Source organism: Panthera tigris, chromosome D3 (assembly GCF_018350195.1).
Source record: "Panthera tigris isolate Pti1 chromosome D3, P.tigris_Pti1_mat1.1, whole genome shotgun sequence".
Lineage (NCBI taxonomy): Eukaryota > Metazoa > Chordata > Mammalia > Carnivora > Felidae > Panthera > Panthera tigris.
The window spans coordinates 685,124-705,128 of NC_056671.1; the positions used below are offsets into that span (position 1 = coordinate 685,124).

The 20,005-nt window shown below is 65.3% G+C and overlaps 1 protein-coding gene across 6 annotated transcripts; it reads right to left on the reverse strand.

Moving 5' to 3' along the window:
* Nucleotides 1-6,266: 6,266 nt before the first annotated feature.
* LOC122232652 (mucin-1-like) lies at nt 6,267-18,530 on the reverse strand. 6 transcript variants are annotated; one of them, XM_042962557.1, is made up of 9 exons: nt 18,151-18,530; nt 15,966-16,140; nt 14,493-14,637; nt 13,939-14,132; nt 13,738-13,835; nt 12,799-12,972; nt 9,038-9,339; nt 6,808-6,970; nt 6,267-6,715 (listed from the first exon to the last, which is right to left on the reverse strand). In XM_042962557.1, the coding sequence occupies exons 5-9, from the start codon at nt 13,815-13,817 to the stop codon at nt 6,379-6,381; spliced, it is 1,056 nt and encodes a 351-aa protein (XP_042818491.1). In that variant the 5' UTR covers nt 13,818-13,835; nt 13,939-14,132; nt 14,493-14,637; nt 15,966-16,140; nt 18,151-18,530; the 3' UTR covers nt 6,267-6,378. The 6 variants fall into 6 exon arrangements, with proteins under 6 accessions (XP_042818491.1, XP_042818490.1, XP_042818489.1 ...); XM_042962556.1 differs by having other exon boundaries at nt 13,939-14,096; nt 14,493-15,161; XM_042962555.1 differs by having other exon boundaries at nt 13,738-13,830; nt 14,493-15,161.
* Between the last annotated feature and the right edge of the window lie 1,475 nt (nt 18,531-20,005).

A 20,005-nucleotide genomic window follows, 5' to 3' on the forward strand; every position in this document is an offset into this window, starting at 1 on the left:
CTCTGCCGGGGGCCCCTGGGCACCCCTGGTCTCTTCCCCGTGGCCTTGGAGCAGAGAGAAAGCAGGGCCCTACACCAGTCAGCAGCTCTCCTGTCTGAGCAGCCCCAGGCCCCTGGAGACCCCTGCCCCACCTGCTCCCCGAGGCAGCGCTGCCCAGACCCCTGTCTCCCACCACCGGCCTCTGCTGTCACGAAGGGGCCAGGGTCTCCGGCTTCCCCGGGGACCCTGCCGGGACGCTGGCCGCCCATCTGCAGCCAGCGCTCTCCTGGCCCCACGGACACCTGTATCTGCGGGGAGGAGCCCTGGGTAGCCTCAGCCCTCTCCCACTGTCTCTGTGAAGCTGGGCTTTCCAGACCTGCTTCCGCCTCGGGCTCCTCACCCCTGTCCCTCAGAGAAGGGCAAATGCCTTCAGGGGCAGGCAGGGGTGAGGAGGGGGCTCCCGGGCAGTGGGAAGGAAGCAGAGATCGGAGGTGGGTCGTGGGTCCCGTGCGGATCTGCGGGCCCGGCCAAGCGGGGGGGTCCAAGGAGCAGGCAGCTCTGGGGACCCCTTCACACCACACACCGTCTCCCAGAAGAAAAGCCGCAGTCCTCAGGAACGTCTCTGGAGGCCCGCCCCCGGGCCCCGGGCCCCCACGCTGTGGGCCGGACGTCTCCTTAACCCTTCCCACGCAGGCCAAGGATGGGGGCCCCTGACCACCGGGGCTGGGCGCCCGCTCGCCCTCACCGGGGCCGCTGCCGGCAGGCTGGGGGCAGGGCCAGGCCGGGTGGGGCGCCCCCCGCCTGGCCGTCCGGGGCCCGTGGCGAACCGGCCCCGGGTCTCCCCGGCTTCACCAAATCCCCCTTTGGGGGAGTAACAGGGCCTGCTCGGCTCAGCCCCACTCACTGCAGATGAACGCACTTCCTGAGTCAGCGCGGGGATTCCGGGACTCAGTTCCCTGCCCGACCTCTTGCTGCTGGCTGGTGAGAGGCCGGTCGGTCGGGAACCTGGCTGCTGGGGCCAGCCCTCCCTGGAGTCCCCAGCCCTCCACACGGGACCCCGAGACGTCGGTGGGGCACACGGCTGGCCCCGCCGTGCCAGGAACTGGGCCCACAAGAGATGAGCAAGACGGGGCCTCGTGGCCCAGGGGAGCCAAGCTGTGTGTCGTGTGGTGGCTGGTGCCTCCTTAGGGGCCTGAGGAGAGCCAGGAGGACTGGCCTGCGAGGCTTCAGGGGTGAGCAGGGGAGGTGACCCGGGAAGGATTCCTGGGGGAGGGGCCGTGTTAGGACTGGGGGCTGAGGAGCAGCCGGAGGCCAGGGGCCGGAAGCGGGTCTTCGCAGATGCCCGTTAAGATGAGGTCGTATGGGATCAGGGTGGGCCCTGAATCCAGGCACCGGGGTCTTTGTAAGGGGAGGAGGGACACAACGAGGCTGCGAGAAGAGGGCCCTCCGGAGTCCCCAGACGGTTAACGAGCCCACAGGTGAAAACTTAAGTGAGTCAGGGCGCCTTCCGTGGAGACAACAAGCGGGTGTCCGTGCCGTGGAAGAGTGTGCCGTGTAGCTCTCGTGGAGGGAGTGGCTGGGGGTGACCCCTCAGAGGCGGCGCTGGGGACCCCGAGCCCGGGCCTCGGTCCCTCCCTCCATGCTCCGTACCTGCTCCCCGAGGGCCGCAGTAGCTGGGGGGCTGCAGCCCTGGAAACCTTTTCCAGGGACCCGAGGGTCTCGGGGAGGGGATGGAGGGACCGGTGGCCGTGGACATCTTGTCTGGGGACCCCCGGGCCTGACCTCCGAAGCCGTCCATCTGTCCTCCGTGTGCCTTGGGCTGCCCAGGTGGCCCTGCCCGGCCTCCGCCTGTCCCTGGGGGCCAGCGTGCTCAGTGGCCGAGCGCCCCGTGGATGATCCCACCCTGCTCCCTGCCTTCACTGATGTCACAGGGTCACCTGGTGGGGGAGGGGCGGGTGTGCAGCGGCCCCTAGGCTCCCCCTGCCACGTTCGTTCCCCTCCCACTACCCTGGCCCGTGGCTTTCTCAGTCCCTCCCATTTAAGAGCATGTTCAGGCTGCGTGCTTGTAGAAAATCAATGAAATCCTGGAGAAACCCCCAGAGACCACACACTGGGAAATGCTCTCTATTCAGACACTTGGAGACCAGGGAGCGGATGTGGTCCTGGGGCCAGGAGGGGTAGGGGCAGGCCCCAGAGCCTCCCGGGGAGGGGTGGCCATGGCCCTGCAGGCTGGCCCCAGGGCGAGGTCAGGATGCCTCCCTGCCCCGGCTGCCCACCCCCCAGGTTCACCCTCCTCCCCTCTGGCCCCAGGGCGAGGTCAGGATGCCCCCGCCCCTGCCCCTCCCAGTCTCACTCTCCTGCCTCTGGGGGGTGGGGGGGGACACAGGCCTTGGGGGCTGGGCTCCCAGGGGCAATGAGGCCTGGCCCAGCTCCTGGGGGCCTCCCCCCGGGGTGGTCTGATTACCCCTGCACTGCAGGCCTTCGGTACCCTCCCTGCCAGGAGGTGTCCACGCAGTGGGGTGGGGGCTCAGAACCTCTTACATCAGCCCATTCAGGTGGCCTGCTTTGAAAACCCAGCCTTCCTGGTGGCTAGTTGTCCCTCCTGGGGGGTACTGGTGCTGCTCCAAGCTGGGTAGACGCAGGTCGTGTGTACTTTGGGCGTCTTGCCCGGTGTTTGATCGATGCGTGCTCAGCAGCGGACGCCGCGAGGGAGCCTCGTGGCCTCTGACGCCAGGCTCCGCTGCTCCCACACAGGCCGGTCTGCCTTCCTGGCCACCCCTGCCCTCTGGGGCCAGCAGCGTGTGGTGGATGCCAGGGTGCCGGAACATCGCCAGGGCAGATGGGGCACCCCACGTCCAGCGGGGCCCCTGAGCAGCTGGGCCAGCGGGTTCAGGCGTCTCCAGGAGGAGATCAGTCCCTCTGGGGCTCTGGCGGACCGTACTTGTCCTGGGGGGTTTAGGACAAGAGGAGCGTTTATTGGCTGTTTCTAGGGCCTGTGGCTCTGGGTGGTGGGTGGGCCGGCTGCATGGGCACCTGCAGGGAGACCCAGTCTGTGCCCTTCTGTGCACTGTGGCTGTGAGACAGGAGTGTGATGGCTGGGGACTCGGTGAGCGTTCGAGGACCCTGTGTGGGAGCCACCGCTGGGATCCCACGTCAGTCTGGAGCCTCTGGGGTTCAGAGGGACCTGGTACCACAGGCAGAGGGCACCCTGTCTGGGGATGGGCAGGGGATGGGGGGCACTGAGCATGTTGGTGGGCACGCAGGGGGGGACTGGCAGGGCACGGGGGGGCATTGAGGGTGTTGGTGGGCATTCAGGGGGCACGGTTCAGTGACAGGACTCACCACCCCCTGCTGTGCCTCCCAGTGTGCAGGGCCATCCTGACAGCCACCCAGCAGGCTCCAGGGTCCGCTGGGGACAACAGCGCAGCAGCTTTGACCGGGGCCCTCATGGGCTGGGGGGCCATATCTTGCTGTCTTCTCCCGACCCGCCTCCCTCCCTAGGAGCAGCTGTCTACGGCCTCAGATCCTGACCCACCAGACACGGGCCAGCCCCTGGGACAGCCCGAAGTCCCGTGCGTGGCTCACACGTCAGTGCCCGGCCCGGTATGGGTCAGTGGCCAAGGGGTGCCCAGACGACAAGACTGAGCCGGGATGCCAGCCAGGACTTCTGCAGACCCCCGGTGATGGGGTGCGGGCTTGTCACCTGCTGAGCCCTCCACCTCTCCAGCTCCTCACACGCCCCCCACAAAGCCCACAAACGGCCCTCTGCAGACAGGACAGCAGCACAGAGCCTGGGGGATCCCCGGCCACGGAGGCAGCCGATTTCGCACCCGAGACAGACAGCGAAGTGAACGCATATTTCACACGAGTCAGAAATGGAGTGGTCCTGGTGACCCCCCCAACTTTGCAGGTGACAGGGAAGGAATTATGCTGTCTCCTCCGCATGTGCACCAGGATCAGGTCAGTGGAGGCACCGAGGTCGCGGGTATGGGGTCTGCGCTTGCCCTGTTCGGACCCCAGGAGGGCCTGGGGAGTGTCTGGGCTCTGAGGACGCCCTACCCCCACCGTTTCTCCACCGTCAGCGCGGGCGGCAGCAGCCTGTCCCGCAGACCCTTACGGGCCAGGAGACGGGACCTCCCTGGTAGAACGGGCAGGAGCAGGGCAGCCCCTGTGTCCCCAACAATGATTAGTGTCACGAGGTGCGGCCAGACGGGGCCTGGAGCAGCCTCCCCGAGCTGGGCTCGCGCTGGCCTGGGCACGTCCCACGGGGCACAGCTCCCGGGTCCCCACTCCCCCGTGTGCAGGGGCAGCCCCCATTGGCCCTATTTCAGGGTCGACGGTGGTGACCCTCCGGCATCCTCTGGGTCCCTCGACACCTGTTTCAAGCACCCGCCTGGATCACGGGTCCCGCTACCACGAATGACCCTCGCCTCCTGTCCCCAGGCTGCACCCCATCAGCCTGGCCTCGGGGCTCCTACTCGGGCTTGCTGCCGCTCCTGTGTCCTGACACCCTGCGTCTGCTTTGCTGAAAATCGGCGACTCTGGTTAAATCCAGGTCTCTTTCTGTTCTTGGCCTCTTTCGGCTGAGTCACTGCAGGGAAACAGGAGCGATGTGCCAACTGGTCTCGCTTTAGGCTCACGGCCACAGAGCTCCAGGCAGCTCTCTGGGCTGCGGGCTGTGTTGGAGGCCGGCTCTCCTCTCCCCTGAACACCCCCCCCTCCCCGCCCCCGCCGACTTGAGACCTCGCTTCCTGTTTCACAAGAGCAGAAGCTGCTGAAAGAGGGCTTTCCCAGCCCTGCAGCCAACGGCCTTGTGACTTGTGCCCGTGAACCCCAGCCCCTTGGGGGGGATGGGCTGGCAGCAGCTCCGGGAGGCCCTGGCCCACCCACACCCCCTCCAGCTGCCGCGCATTTCCAGGTCGAGGTGCACCTGTGGTCTCCTGCCGCGGCCTCTCAGGGCACAGCCTCCCCTCGCTCACTCCCCTGCAACCACAGGGTCTTTGCACTGCTGTTCCTTGGCTCCATCCTTGATCCAGACCCCGTCTCCGAAGCCACGGCCCGAGAGCCCTGCACCGGCACCAGCCTGTCCCGAAGGGGACCTCGCCGTACTTGAACGCTCCCTGGCCGAAGTCGTGACCATTGCAGTGATGTTGTCCCGGGGTTTGTTTTGTGACGAGGTCGACGGGACAAGGCAGTGTGGGCCCAGCCTCCCCGGCACAGGCTCTCCACCACCATCTCCCCTGCCAGACCCTGGCTGGCCGCCCCAACGGGGGCCTGGGCGAGGGCGGAGGGGTCAGGGCGAGGGTCAGGGTCAGGGTCAGGACTGGGGGCTCCCCCTGCAGGGCAGGGTGTTAGCAGGAGGTTGTGACTTAGTGCCGGATCCGGGAACCACACGTGGCCGGTGCGGAGACTTAATTCCTTAAGGGTCGCCCACCCGTTCTGGGTGGTGGTGTGGGTCTGTGGGGAGATGCCTAATCCGACTCCCCCTATTCCTGCCCCAGCCATCAGACTCTCGGGGCACCTGGCGATTGTCCGGTCCCAGGGCTGGCCCACGTTGAAGGGGCTGGGCTCTGGGCGCCCGGGAGGGGCCACGCGGGTCCCACAGAAACCCCCAGGCCTGGGGCTCTCCCTCTCGTCAGCTGGGCACCGGGGGCCTCGCTGTCCTGAGGGTGGAGTGACCGTCCCTGATTCCGCTGCTGCGGAGGGAAAAGCCAGGCCTGTGTGTGAACCTCGCCTGCTGGTTTTCTGTGTCTGATGACGTGACTCCTGGGCCTCGCTGTCCTCGGGGTGGAGGGACCGTCCTCCTGGACTAGCCGATTCGCAGGGGCAGCAGACGGCCTGCCCGAGGGGCTCCCTTGGCGTGCAAACCACCCGGCCCAGGACAGCCTCCGGCCCAGCCTCCTCCACCCTGGCCTCCTGGCCCCGAATGCCCCCCGTGGCCTGGCTGCCCCACCTCTGGGCCCCCGAGGAACACCCTCTCCTCAGAGGCAGCCGGGCCCTGACCTGCCGGCCCGGCCCGACCTCACATTTCCTATCAAATCTCGCTGTTTGGCAACAGCCCCCAGAGAGCAGCCTGACAATAGGCTCCAAGCTTTGGGGGACCCGTTCCTCCTGTGACTTTCCCTGGACGGGTGTGTGCTTTCCCTGTGGCAGGTCGAGGCACCCTCGGGGACCAGCCGCACGACGCGAAGCACGCGGTTTCGGCGACACTGGCTGTGAATCACAGGCTCTGTCGCGTGCATTTGAAACTGGCGTCACAGGGGGTAACGGAACAGCACAGTTCGTGCTTATAATTTCGATTTTTTATTTAGTTAGAACGGCATCAAATACCGAGTGGAAAACCCTCTGTGAGCAGAAAGGGACGGAGGGAGGAAGGCTGTGGAAGGAAAAAAACCCCTCTCATTTGGTGCCTGTAACGGCACTGCTTCCACGTTTTGAGTTTTGCACCGGGCCCCACAGATTACACGGCCGGTCCACGGCACTGCGTTCGGTGCCCGGTGGGCGTTGCCGTGGTGATGGTGCGGCTTCCGTGTGGGCGCTGGGTGCTGTTGCCAACGGCACGGCGTGGGCGGTGCTGAGCAGAGCCGGCGTCTGAGAGGTTTTCAGGGAAAGGACTCGGGAGCACCTCTCGCCTCTGGCCCGTGTGCGTCTGGGCTCACGGCTGTCTTCGGGGGCCGTGGCGAGGTCCCTCTCGCTTCCTGCCGCTGTATCTCCCAGGCTACCAGCAGGAAACAGGCTTCACATAAAGGAATGTCATACACGAAAATTTGCAGACGTGCGGGCAAGGCTGAGGGACCCCCAGAGACAGGCAAGAGCCGGGAGCCTCACCTCTCCTGAAGCGACAGGCAGGGAGCACTCTTTCCTCCAGCCCCCTGTGGGCTGGGGACCCGGGAGGGGACGCCCACCAAGACTGGGCGGTCAGCACAGGAGCCGGTGGGCAGGGGGGCCGGGAGATGCGGCCGTAAAGCGTTTCCCGAACAGCAAGGTGGCCTAAGGTGGAGAAGGGCTTGGGCAGTAGGGTGGGTCCCATGTTGACCAGCCACACGCCAGCCCATCCAGGAAGGACCCATCCCAGCATCTCTCCACAGCCTGCAGCTTTGGGGGCAAAACCTGGAACACGTCTGGGGAAGATACCCTCAGAAAGTGCTCTCCGAATACCCCAAGCACAGCACTGGATCCTATCTGCCTTTGGGGGAGTTGGGCTCACGGCTTGGGAGGAGGGCAGACAGAGGTGCCCCATGACCTCAGGTCAGCTTCCGGGAGTCCCCCGCCCGATGCCTTGCCAGCTTGGAGCTGGGCCCCCACCCTCAGACCTCAGGAAGCCAGCCCCCCCCCTCCCGGCTGGGGTCTCGTGCCACCAGGCTGAGGACTGTTAATCACTCCGTTAATGACTCAGCCCTCAGGGTTCCCCCGGCTCTGCCAGCCCCTCCTCAAGCCAGGACCGCAGCTCAGCAGTGTAACGCGAAAAATGTGGCAAATCACTATTGTTCACGATGGTTAGCCCATCCCGGCAGTGACGGCGCAGGTTATCAAGTTACTCCGAAGGGCAGCACATAGTGGGGAGTGTTTGCTGGTGAACAGGGCTGCTGTCACCGCCATCCGGGGGCTGGGGCAGGACGCAGGGATCTGGAGGCTGCGGACAGGACAAGGGAGCCCTCTGGAAGATGCTGTAACCCGCACGTGCTCTGGAGGGTTCTCTATTTCCTCTCCTTCTCTCCTCCAGCCAGAGCTTCCCCAGAGAGGCAGATGCCTCTGGAGGCGGGGAGGCCAGGGAAGCCGGGGGAGACCTGTGCAGGGGGACTTGTGGGTTCTGGCAGGCCCTGGGGGCAGCACAGATCAGCCACCCCTCCCCCACCCCGGGAGAAGCCTCCGCCCTGGACTCTGGGAGCCCGCAGGACGGGACCTGCCCCGACCCCGGACCTCGGAAGACCCGCCCCAGGCAGGCCTTCCTCTTGTGCACACGAGCGTGCCCATGTGTGGGTAATGTGCCCGAGCGCACGGCTGCACACACGCGGGGCCCGGCCCCCGGCTGCCGCGGGGCTCTGTCTGGGCCCAGACTGAACAACCGTACTCTGTTCGGTGGAGGTGGGGGCAGGTCGCGAGGCGGGGCCTCCTCTTAAATGCCTTTGGCGAGGCGCCCAACAGCAGGGAGGAAGTGAGGCTCTGAGGCTCTGAGGCCTTGCTCTGGAAGAAAAGCCCCCAAACAGCTGCAGCCCAGCCCCCTGGGCCCCACTTGGCAACGTCTCCCGGCGGGTGGGGGGCGGCCTCTGAGCTGCTGGCTCTGGAGACGCAGGTGGCGGCCGAGGGCCCTCCGTGCGCCCGGGAAGCGGAGGCCCCAGGGGCCGCCTGCCCGAGGGGCCGAGCCTCCCCGCTGGGATACGGGCTCGTGTAGGGCATCGGGAAACCGGGCAGCCTGCGCCCCACGCGCTGGTCCGGGGCGTGGCTCCCCCACTGGTGGCAGGACCCAGGCGCTGTGCCCACCGGCACGAGAACAGCTCCATCTACCCACCCCCCCACCCGAGGACGAAGGTGCTTTCACAGCAGCAGGTGGGACTGTCTATCGTTGCTGCTTCAAAGTCCACGTTTTCGTCTTGCCGGAGTCGAGTGGCAGGGTCCTCGTGGGCACGGGACGAGTGGCAGAGCAGGCTCACGAGGCCCCTCTTACTGGTGGGCGCATCCCGGCCGCCGCTATGGAGCCAGAGCCCCAAATCAAGGGCTCGCTCTCTCTGGAGGCTCCGGGACAGTTGTTCCCGTCCCTCCCGGCTCCCGGTGCTGCGGTGGCCTTGCTGTCCCCCGTGTGTAGATGCCTCCCTCCACCTCTGCCTCTGGCTTCGTGCGGTGACTCCTCTGTGCTTCTGTTTCCTCCTCCGGTAAGACGCCGCTCGCTCGCTCACTCGCTCGCTCGTCGCATTCAGGGCCCACCCTCATCCGGATGACCTCATCTTAACCAATCGCGTCTGCAAAATCTCCCAGATAATGTCACGGTCTGGGACCCCAGGGGACACGCACGTTGGGGAGACACCATCCGACCCGACTCAGGACACACATCCATACTTACCGCACGGCGCTCCGTGGGACGGGCGCAGACGTGGAAGATGTGCGCACAGGGGCAGCGACTTGCCCAAGGCCCCTCGGGGCAGACACTCTCCCGTTACCCCCGGCTGCACCACCAACCACCGAGGGGGTGGCGCAGAACCTCGAGCACGCTGACTTGTGTCAGGAACTTGGGCCGGGCCGGCGGGGGGCGGGGAGCTGCTGCGTGCTGGGGTCAAGCTCCTCTCTCGGGGGCAGCTGGCTGTCAGAGCGGCCTCAGCAGGACGCTGGCCTCTCCCCGTGGAGACGCGGTTCCCAGCACAAGGTCTGTGGCGCAGAGAGAAAAGCAGGTGGACACTGGCCGTCGTTCCAGGTGTGCCCAGGTGTGAGCAGGTGTGCTGGGTGCCAGGCCCAGGAGGACGTGGACGTCAGCCTGGCTTGCCTCAGGCCGCTGCTGCCCGAAGTCTGGTGTGGGAGGTCTCTAACCAAGCGCCCACACGGAGCGCGGAGGACCCTCCAAACCCTTGGCATCCAGCCCAGAGCCAGGGCTCAGAGGCGGGGGTGGGCAGGACGGTCCCACACTGCCACCTGGTGGTCGCCGCCCCAGCACAGGGGGATTCTGGGTCCCCGGTCCATAGCACGCCTGTGGCTTCTCCAGGCCCAGGGTGTGGACGGGACAAACCCTGCTCTGGGGGTCTCAGGACCCCCCAGGCTCCTTCACTTTCCGTTTCCTCCTGTGCTGGGCACTGTCACCCAGGAGCTGTAGGGAAGAATTCGGGAGCCTCTGTAGGCACCCAGACCCCCAAACAGGGAAGAAGCCCCACAGAGGAAGGGCTTACGTCCCTGCTGCCACAGCTCGGGGGCTCCCCGCCTCTCCGGGCCGCCTTTCGCTTCCTGACGGGCGGTGGATGGGCCGACTCTTCACGCAGGGTGCAGAGGTCAGCAGCCGCTTGCCAACAGGACAGACGGAGGGGCCGGGCCGGGCGGGGCAGGGTGGGCGGCTGGGCACGCGTCCATGAACAGGTGCTAATGGCTTCAGGATGCGTTTCCAACCTTGCCCAGCGGGAGTTTCCTGCCATGCTCGACCTCCTCAACCTCCTCCTCCTGTCATGACCCCACATGCCCCCATGCCCCCATTCACTCCCATCCTGGGAGTCGGGACGTGACTGGCACACAGGCCAGTCTCCCCCCGGGACTTTCACTCTGGGGAGGGGGAGGCTCATTACAAGTCAGTCTGGGGGGCAAGTGCCCTGAGACGTCACCGGGAGGCTTTGGGCGGGCGGTCCAGGAAGGAGGTGACCAGTGAGGGAGAGCAGGCGTGCAGAACAGGGAGGTGGGGAGGAGCCAGCGGGCACACGGGCGCCAAGGACAAAAGGCTTTCCTCCTGGGTGACGGCCCTCAGGGACTGCTGCTCTGGCCGAGGGCTGCTTCTGCTTTTCTGGGCCTCCGGAGAACAGAGAGGGTGCTGTGGTGCCTCAGTTTCCCTGCAATCTCGTCTTCGAGGTGTTTGTGACTCTACTCGGCGCTCAGTCCGGGACTATTTTGCAAGGAAGGTACGGAAGGAAGCCAGTTGTCGGCCCCAGATCCCCTCTCGGTCACGGTCACGGTCACGGGCAGAGCAGGATAGCCGCCGTGTCCGGGTGAACAGAGGGCAGGGACCTAGTCTCTGGCACCCCACCCCCACCATTGCCCTGAGCAGTGGGATATTGTCCCTAACCTGATTACTGGCCCTGCCACTGCCTCCAGTCTTAAAGAGGATTAAATGGGAGGGTTGGCGGGTTCAGGGACCCGGGCGCCTCCGAGGCAAAGCGGCTGCAATCATGCAGCGATTGGCTAGTTTAGTTGCAGGGACTGTGGCCTGGAGGTCAGGGACAGGTCAGGGACGGCTTGCAGTTAACAGGCGCTGGGTGGGCGTCTGCCCTGAGGTGTCTGCGCTGGGGGCTCTGGGTCTTGGGTTTTTACCCCCTCCCTCCTCACCTCCCTCTTCTGCTGAGGGGCCCCATGTGGGTGGGGCTGGTCAGCCCCATCTGAGGTCGGCACGGCCCCGTCACTAGGCCGAAAACCAAGGCGTCTCTCTTGGTCCCTTGGCCCAAAGATCCTGTTTTTTCCAGCATTTTCAAAAAGGGTGCAAATCCAGGGGCACCTGGGTGGTTCAGTCGGTTAAGCATCCACACTCTTGGTTTGGGCTCAGGTCGTGATCTCTCAGTTCGTGCGTGGGTTTGAGCCCCGCACCAGGCCCTGCACTGTCAGCACAGTCTGCTTGGGGTTCTCTCTCCATCTCTGTCAAAAATAAATAAACATTGAAAAGAAAAAAAGGGGGCAGGGGCGCCTGCGTGGCTCAGTCGGTTGAGCGTCTGACTTCAGCTCAGGTCGTGATCTCACAGTCCGTGAGTCCCAGCCCCGCGTTTGGCTCTGTGCCCACACCTCGGAGCCTAGAGCTGCTTCGGATTCTGTGTCTTCCTCTCTCTGCTGCTCCCCCGCTCACACTCTGTCTCTCTCTCTCTCTCTCAAAAAATGAATACATATTAAAAAAAAAAGAAGTGTGCAAATCCAGCCTCTTCCCAGGACACCCACCGGCCCCCATGCTCCTGCTGCCTGGGCCTGGCTGGTGCTGGTCCCCGAGTGGGGCTGGGACTCGCCTCCGATGACCAGAAGGCAAACGCCATGGGAGTCACGTTAGGGTATAAAGACTCTGGCTCCTGTCTGTCTGTCCTTCCTGCTCTGCTTCCTCCGTCTGTTGGAGCCAGCAGCCGCCGCCTTGACAGAGGCCCCCGGGAGAGGCCCTCAGACAGGGGACCGAGGATGGTGTCCGGCTGAATCCTGCTTCGAGGCCTGTGCGTAAGCTCGCATGGGGGTCCCTCCCCGGTGGAGTCTTCAGACAGGCCTCGGCCCCGCCGACGCCAGCTGCGGCCCGTGAGGGACCCTGAGCCAGAGGACCCGGTAGTCCCAGCAGATACAGGCACGGGAGCTGCTGGTCTGGGGTCGCTTGCTACACAGCAATGGACAGCTTCCAGACACAACTACTCACTTCTCACACAGCCCAGTGCCTGTTCACACCCCAGCAAAGTCCTTCCTGCCGCCGTCTCTGGCTTGCTTGCCCCCCGGTGCCCCTTCTCCTCCAGCCACGCCATGCCTTCTGGTTTTTCGACCTTCCAAGTGCTTCTGTCTCAGGGCCTTGGCACTGGCTGTTCCCTCTGCCTGGGATGCTTTTCCCTCGAGATGTGCGAGTAGCTGGCTCCCTCTCCCCCTCCGGGCCATCACCGCCTTCCTTCCCCTGCGTATCGGTCCCCATGGCATCCGTCGGCACCCGCACTGCCTTCTGCCTCCCTGCCCTGTGCCGGGATGGCAGGCGGTTCTCCGTGCGTGCCCAGTCCCCCCGCGGCTGCACCCGACCAGGGTCAGCAGACGCTCAGTAAATGTCTGTTGAATGAACAGGGAGACAGAGGCTGAATCCAGTCAGCCCAGCAGAAACCAACTTCTGGGGCTCAGCTGACATCGGGTGTTCCACATGCATTCATTTTTTAATCTTGAGAGAAAGAAAGAGAGAGGGAGAAGGAGAGAGAGAGAGAGAAAATCTCTGCTGTCAGCACAGAGCCTGATGCAGGGCTCGAACCCACGACCCTGGGACACGACCTGAGCCTAAATCAAGAGTAGGACGCTCAACCAACCGAGCCACCCAAGGCGCCCGCACACGTATCTATTGGGTTCAGTCTCCGTGTCCTACGGGATGCAGACGGGGGTTCGAAATTCTGAGCATATTGGAGGAAACTTAATCCACAGGCCTACCCTGCGTGTTTCTGTTCCCATGACGTCCCGGGGAGGAACCGGAAGGAAGGAGGGCGCCGGACACAGTGGCACCTGGACACCCACACCAGCTGGGTGGTCGGAGTCCTTGCAGCCTGTGACCGCGGGGCCGAGGCGGCCGCCTCCCGGCGGGTCTTCTGTGTCCCTCGCGCTGTCCTGTGCGGAAGGGAGCCCTTTGCAACAAGCATCCCAGCCCTCCCTCCCTATCTTCTCCGTAGAAAGTCACAATGTGCTGACGGGAGCGGCCGCCTGCCTGGCCCCTGAGCGCACGAGCCCCCCAGGGCCCGCCGTGCTGGAGTGAGAAGCAGCCCCTGCCGTGCCAGGTCACCTACGTGTGGGGGGTCACTCGGTGCCGCGGGGCGCAGGCCGCCCTGCCCGCCGCGAGAACCGCGTGGCAGGGGCCCACGTGCAGGGAGGAAGCCAGGCCGCAGGCCCGGCACGATGGCAGCCCTTGGGAAAAGCGGGGAGGAAGGTGCCCGCGGCCGTCGCCTGCGTTGGCCAAGATGCGAGAAGGAGCCAGACCAGACGGGAGCTGCCAGCGTGGAGTGAGAGCGAGACAGGACGAGGCTCCGAACGTCGTCCCGCCCGACGCCGGGACGCTGGCAGATTTCCAGGTCCCCGAGTCCGGCCAGATCCGACAGGGTGCGGGTGGCCCCCTGGACGCCGCGGGTGGCCCCCTGGACGCCGCGGCTGGCCCACGTGCATTCTGGGACGCCGGAGGCGCCAGCAGCACGTTGCGGGAGACACGGAGCGGGCGGAGGAATCCACCTCAGATGAGAGGTGTCCCTCGTAGGCCCGGAAAGGGGCCTCCCAAGCAGGCATCCCCCAGAGGCCCTGGCTCTGTAGGGCTGAAATATGGGGCCGACCCGCCGGGGAGACAGGAGGGACGGTGAGCAGAATTAAGTGATCCGGAAGGCACACCTGTGAGCCTTGCCAGCCGTGCACAGAGAACCCGGCCTCCTGTTCCAGACCTGCTTTGGCCAGTGACCTTTAAAGGCCATTTCACGGGGTTTCCTGTGCTGGTGGCCGAGAGGTGTGTCAGCCGGGGCTCCTGGTGCCCCCCCCCCCCCGCCCCGTGAACTCTGCCGCCCCACCCTGGACACACAGGGAGTGAGGGTGCACCTTTGACGTGTGGGATCACGGTGGCGGTGGCTTGAGGCACAGCCCAGCCCAGCGGGACTGGGGCGCTTCCCAAGCGTGAGTGGGGTCGGCCTCTCGAGACTGCTTTGGAGACAGTGGGCACAGGGCTGTTTCTCGGGAAGACTCAGAACTCCTTACTCCTACATCCGTCAGACACAACGAGAGGCAGATGGGGCCTGGGGGATGGGCACAGGGGATTGGGGTGGGACCCGGCGGAGGGGGTTTGACGGGGCGGGGTGGGGTGGGGTGGGGACGGGCAGGAGCGAGGGTTCCAGGTTTCGAGAGTCCCCTGGGCTCTGTCCCGAGGGAGAAGCAAGTCCTCTTTTGAGCCTGTCCTGGGTCCAGGCTGATGAATGCGGAGACGTGAAGCACCCGCCCCCCCCAGCCCCCGCTCCCTGCCCCAGGCTGGGGGACGTGAGACCCCACAGCCCACCAGCTGCCCGGGACCGGCAGCCCAAGGGCCTGCTTCCGGAGCCCCCAGAAGCCCCAGTGACCCCTCGCTTGGAGACGTTGCCGGGAGCCTTGATTCTGCTTACATTACAAACGCAAGGTGTTTATGATGTTATTAGGAACAACGATGCCGTTTTGCGTGCGCAGAGGAAGCCTGCGCCCCAGGATGGTTCACCGGTCTGTTCGCACACAATTTCCATACATCTCTAACGATTACCATTTTAACAGCTCCTGGTATAGACAGCAAGAGGCAGCTACATTTAACAGGGCACAAACCCAATTCCCTCTGCACTCAATTTTACCGGGCTGCAGAATCAACTTGAGCCTGTCAGGGCCTTATTCCGGAGTCTACCCATGCCGGCTCTTTCCCTCATCTCCCTGCCTGTGTCTCCTCTCTCAGGAACTCAGTCCTGCAGAGGAAGATGTGCTGATACCAAGTAACAGCCTTTATCTCTTTACAACGAAATCTAATTAGGTGTAAAGGGAACACCCAGCTGGGACCAGCAGGCCTGAGGCCTGGAGGATGCTCCTGGGGGCTGCCCACCCCAGGCCACTGCCACCTCTCCAGCCGCCCCAGTCAGGAGGAGGTCTCTCCGGGGTCTTCTGGGGGTCAGCAGCGTCTGAGGCCTCGGCCCCCTGGATCCGCCACATGGATTTTTGTCCTTGGTCAGAGGAAGCTTCTGCTGCAGTGCTAATGACACAGAGGCACAGCCACACGTCCCCGAGACGTACGTATGTCATTACCCCCATTTTACCTATGGGAAACGGGCACAGAGAGGGTGAGTAACTTGCCCCGGGTCACACAGCGAGCGTCAGAGCCGAGCGGTGCTCACCCAGAGGCAGTTTGGAGCCTCGTTAGCTCCTGGGGGCACCATGCCGTCCTGTCTCGTGCTGTGGCCCGTGGACAGCCCTTGCATTTACCCGGCCGTATCTGTACTGTCTTCTGCTAACAGCTCCGGTGTCCCCATTTAGAGCCACCTCTGCCCTCTGGGCCAGTCATGCCGGGAGGGGACGCACCCTGGTCCTGCTCTGCTGACTGGGTCGCGCCTCAGAGCTGGCGGCCGCCCTCCCCTGTGCGGAGCCCACGATCCAAGCGGCACCAACCGAAGTCGGGCCTGGGGCTCTGGCTGGGGCTGGCAGGAGGGGCCCTTGGGCAGCAGGCAGGGGGCACTGGTGTGGCAGGGGGGCTGCCCGGGGTCCCCCGTGTAACTCCTGCTTCAGCACCTGCATGACTTAGTGCTTCACAGCCTGCTGCTCTGTGCACGTGCCGGTGTGGGTGCATGTGTGTGCACCAGCGTCTGGGTGCGAGTGGGGCTGGGCGGGCAGGACGTTCGGGGCGGGTCCTTCCCGTGCGCCCACCAGACTGTGCAGGGAGCTGGAGGGCTCCGAGTGGTCACCTCTGAGTTAGCCCTCGATCCGGGAAGACCCCAGGGCGGCCGTCTGCAGCACCCCACCGCCCGCCCACCCGGGCTCCCGAGATGTCTCGCCAGGCTCCCACTTAGGATCTGGCCAGAGTCGAGGGTGCTGAGGGACCCCTTAGGAGATGTGGTTGCACTCACCTCCCTGAGCCTGTTGCTTTCCTCCCTCTTGTCTGTTTACAGGAAAGCTGAGCCAGAAGGAGCTTCCTGGCGAGCACCCGTGTCTGGAGAGCTCGCCAAACAGAACCCAGCCCTCCGGAAGCCCGGTCGGTCGTGTTACCGCCGCATCCCAGGCATGCAGGGAAAACCTGTGAGTCTAGGGGAGGGACAGTGGGGAGGGTTCGAGGTCAGTCTGGGGCCCTGGGTCCTGGCACATTCAGCCTCTCAGGACACAGTCCCCTAAACAAAGGAAGGTGCGGGAGTGACACTGTGGCGACTCAGAAGGTCTGGCAGCTTCCATGCCTACCCTCTTGGGAGCCCTGAATTGGCATGTAAGAAGTTCAGCTGCCCAGACTACGGAGAGGCACGTGGGGGACCACGTGGAGGGGCCACGTGGGGAGGCCATGGTAGGGGGGCCACGAGGGGGGACCACTGGAGAGGCCACAGAGATCACTCAATCTTGCCAGAGAGAGAAGAGCTCTAGTAATCCCATATGGAAAGGTGTCTTTAGCAGGGACACTTAGGGACAGAGAAAAGATGTTGGACAAGATACAAGAGAAGATACAAGGTACGAAAGATGCAAGACTAGACACAAAGAGGAAATAATATCTGAGATTTGAGGAAAAGTTGTTAGACCCCCAGCGACAGCCTGCAACAGCGGGATGGGGGCTCCCCACCGACTCCCCTGGGCTGGTTGGAAATTGCCCAGGTGTGAGCCGACGTGGACGCTGCCCGCGGTGGGGGGGGGGGGGGGGCGTGGGTCTCCGCAGATTCGCTGGGGACCTCAGGTCGTGGCCCCATGGTGTCAGGAAAGGAACTAGGCTGGAAGCACACACACCTCACCTTCCTGCCAGGGAAGCCCAGGTCCTGGTGAGTTCATGCGGGCGGGGTCTCCGGGTACAGCCCCCCCCCCCACCCCCCCCACCCCCCCCACCCCCCCCCCCCGGGCCGCACCCTGGAGCCCTGCGCTAAGTTGGCGGCTCCTGCACCAGGCATCACGACCCGTGGGGCGGCCTCCTGCCTCGTGCTTTGTTTGGGACCCTCGGCAGAGAACCAGCCAGGGGCTGGGGGCAAGCCGACCAGGAGGGGAGCCGGGCAGGCCCACTCTCTCCTGGGCGCTGTTCCCAAAAGCTCGGTGGTTCACAGAGGCCGCCCGGAGTTGGGCACAGCTAGCGAGCTCGGGGCCACAGGCGGGTCCGGACCCCCGGCCGGGGGCGTCCACGCGCGGACCGCGGCAGCCGGAGACCGGGCGGCCCTCTGCCCCCACTAACTGCGACTTCAGAAAGTTATTTAATTTTCGGGGGCTGTTCCTCTTCTGCGAAGTGGAGAGAACGACGGGACCCCCTCGTCGGCCTCTCCGCCTGCACACTTAACCCCGGGCACACGGGCCAGACTCAGGAGGTGTCAGCTGCTACTCCCGTCACTGGGAAAGACCATCGTCCCGGTGCAGGAGGGTAACGATGTGTCCCCAGAACGGGACAGGGGACGGACCTTCTTGTACTGAAGAGTCCTTAGTGATTTTATAACACGTGTGGGTTTTATTCCTGATGTTTCACGCGGCGGGGAGCTGCTGGGACACTGGGGCCTCGGTGGACACTGCCCCACCAGAGACGCGCAGTGTGCCGATGGGGCGGCGGGGCGGTGTCCCCGTGTGGGGCGGGGCCTGGAAGGGGCGGGTCGGCAGGGCGTCCCCGTGTGGGGCGGGGCCTGGGGGGGCGGGGCGGCACCGCGTCCCCGTGCGGGGCGGGGCCTGGGAGGGGCGGGGCGGCAAGAGTCCCCGGAAGGAGGCTTGCTTGTTCCCGGCCGGGCGGAGGCCCACGTGTCGCGCGACCTCCTCAGCTTTCCGCCTGGGGTCAGCTTCCGGTGGGGTTGCATTAACCGCCCCCCCAACCCCCCAGCCCGAGTCGTCCCAGCGGCCGGCTCTGTGCAGCCACGTCGAGACCCATTGATGTACTGTCCCCGTCGCTTCCCGTCTGTCCTCTCCCAGCGCTTCAGACCACGCGGTTGCCACGGCGGTGACATGACCCATAATAGTCCCTGCCTCCTCCAGTAAATGAAGGGACAGAGGTTTCCCACGGAGCAGACAGGTGAGGGAGGGGCGGGGAGAGCGCGCCACCAGCCTCACGACCCCCCTCACGGGAGCGCAGCCCCCCTGCGGCCACCTCACCTCAGTCTGCACGTTGCTCCCACTTCCGCGTCCGCTGCTGCGAAATGTGGGCGGCACACAGTTTGCGGGTACGAGATGCAGAAGTCTCGCGGGAAGGCCGCTCTGCCGGCGGGTTGTCCGGACGCTCATTGTGACCGCCGTGCAGCCCCGTCAGCTGGGACGGGCGGTGGCTGTGCCGCCAGCGCGCGCTTGGCGGCGCTTCTGTTCCAGTTAGGGGGCGAGAAGGCGGGGGTCACGGCGCAGCGCTCACGCGCTCACACGCGTGGCACCGGGGCGGCCTCTCCTTTCCCTGATGGCCCTCGAGGGAGGGCAGCACGACGGCCGAGGAAGCCGGCTTAGCCCTCGTGCCGTCTCCTTCCCGCTCTCCGGCTCTGGCTCTCGTCCCCTGCCTCCATTTCAGGATGGGGGTGCCCCGGCCTCGGTACCGGCCGCCTGTGCTCCTCCACGACTGATGGGGCTTTAGGACCCAGGACGAGGTCAACCAGAGGTCGCCGCCCGCTCCCCGAGGTCCGGCAGGGCCCTGGGAGGGAGTCACTGCCCGAGGCCATGACCAGTGAGGCTCAGGTGCACTGACGGGAATCCGAGGTGGACAAGAGCCCAGAGAGGCAGACGCTGGGACCATCTGGGCCTCTTGGTGCAGGACTGTGGGGAGTCCTCCCGGGGCAGTGGGGAGGGCGTGGGGACCGCAGGATTGGGAAGGGGCCAGAACCCAGGCAGAGAGCAGGAGGCGGTGACACCTGGTGGCGTGTATGCCCCATGGGGCAGTGGGGGGCAGCGGGGGCAGCTCGAGGGGCTCAGGGGCAGAGTGAGCGGGAGGGAGGCTGCAGGGAAGGTCAGGAGCCTAGACGGCCCGTCACCTGCTGCCAAGGACTGTCCCTCTCCTGGCTCGGGGGTCACAGACCACGTCTCTTCCTGCCTGTGGGGTCAGCAAGCAGGATGGGGACCGTGGAGGGGGGCCAGCCTCCTGTCACTGTGGCCCGACCTCTTGGGCTGGACTCTCCTTGTGTACGGACACTGACCTGCTGCTCCTGGAGGGTGTCCTGGACCCCCACCTTCCTCGCCGTGCCCGCAGCCTGGCCCACTTCCCATCTCAGGGCTTCCACTCTCCCCGGGGTGTCCCTGCTGTGAGGGGTCCTCTCCTGTCTCTACCCGCACTGCCCTTTCTCCGGGAAGGCCAGATGCAGCCTTGCCTCCTACAGGCAGTATTCCAGGACTGCCCCAATTGTTGCCTTCTCTCCTTCCTTCGCTTCTAGGACACCTGCTCAGGCCCGGCTGACCGCACGCTTCCCGTGGGGACCCGGCTGGGCTCTCCATTTCAGGGGTGCTGCAGTGGGCTGAATAGCATACCCCCAAATTCATGTCACCTGGAACCTCAGAAGATGGTTTTAGTTGGAAATAGGTCTTTGCAGATGCAATTGGTTAAGAGTGGAATGGGCCCTGATTCAATGACTGGGTCCTTACAAGAAAAGACCCACAGACAGGACACATGGGGAGCGGGCCACATGGCAATGGAGGCAGAGAGGGGAGGGACACCAAGGATGGGCCACAACAGGGGCTGAGAGAGGCTGGGAGCAGGGGAGAGGGGGTGAGGGGCTGGGAGCGGGTGGGAGGGGGTGAGGGGCTGGGAGCGGGTGGGAGGGGGTGAGCGGCTGGGAGGGGCTGGGAGCGGGTGGGAGGGGCTGGGAGCAGGGGAGGGGGAGGGGCTCGGAGCGGCTGGGAGGACAAGGAGGGGCTGGAAGCGGGGCGGGGAATGCTGGGAGGGGCTGGAAGCAGGTGGGAAGGTGGCGACGCGCTGGAAGCGAGGGGGGTTGCCTGGGAGGGGCCGAAAGGGGCTGGGAGGTCTGGGAGGGTCGGG

Coding starts and splice junctions, on each gene's coding strand:
- LOC122232652 (XM_042962557.1), bottom strand. CDS start 13,817: ATGGCCTTTAAAGGTCACTGGCCAAAGCAGGTCTGGAACAGGAGGCCG. Junction 12,973..13,737: donor ACGGCTGGCAAGGCTCACAG/GTGTGCCTTCCG, acceptor CCTTCCGCACAG/GACAGCGCGAGGGACACAGA. Junction 6,716..6,807: donor TGCCTGTCGCTTCAGGAGAG/GTGAGGCTCCCG, acceptor CTTTATGTGAAG/CCTGTTTCCTGCTGGTAGCC.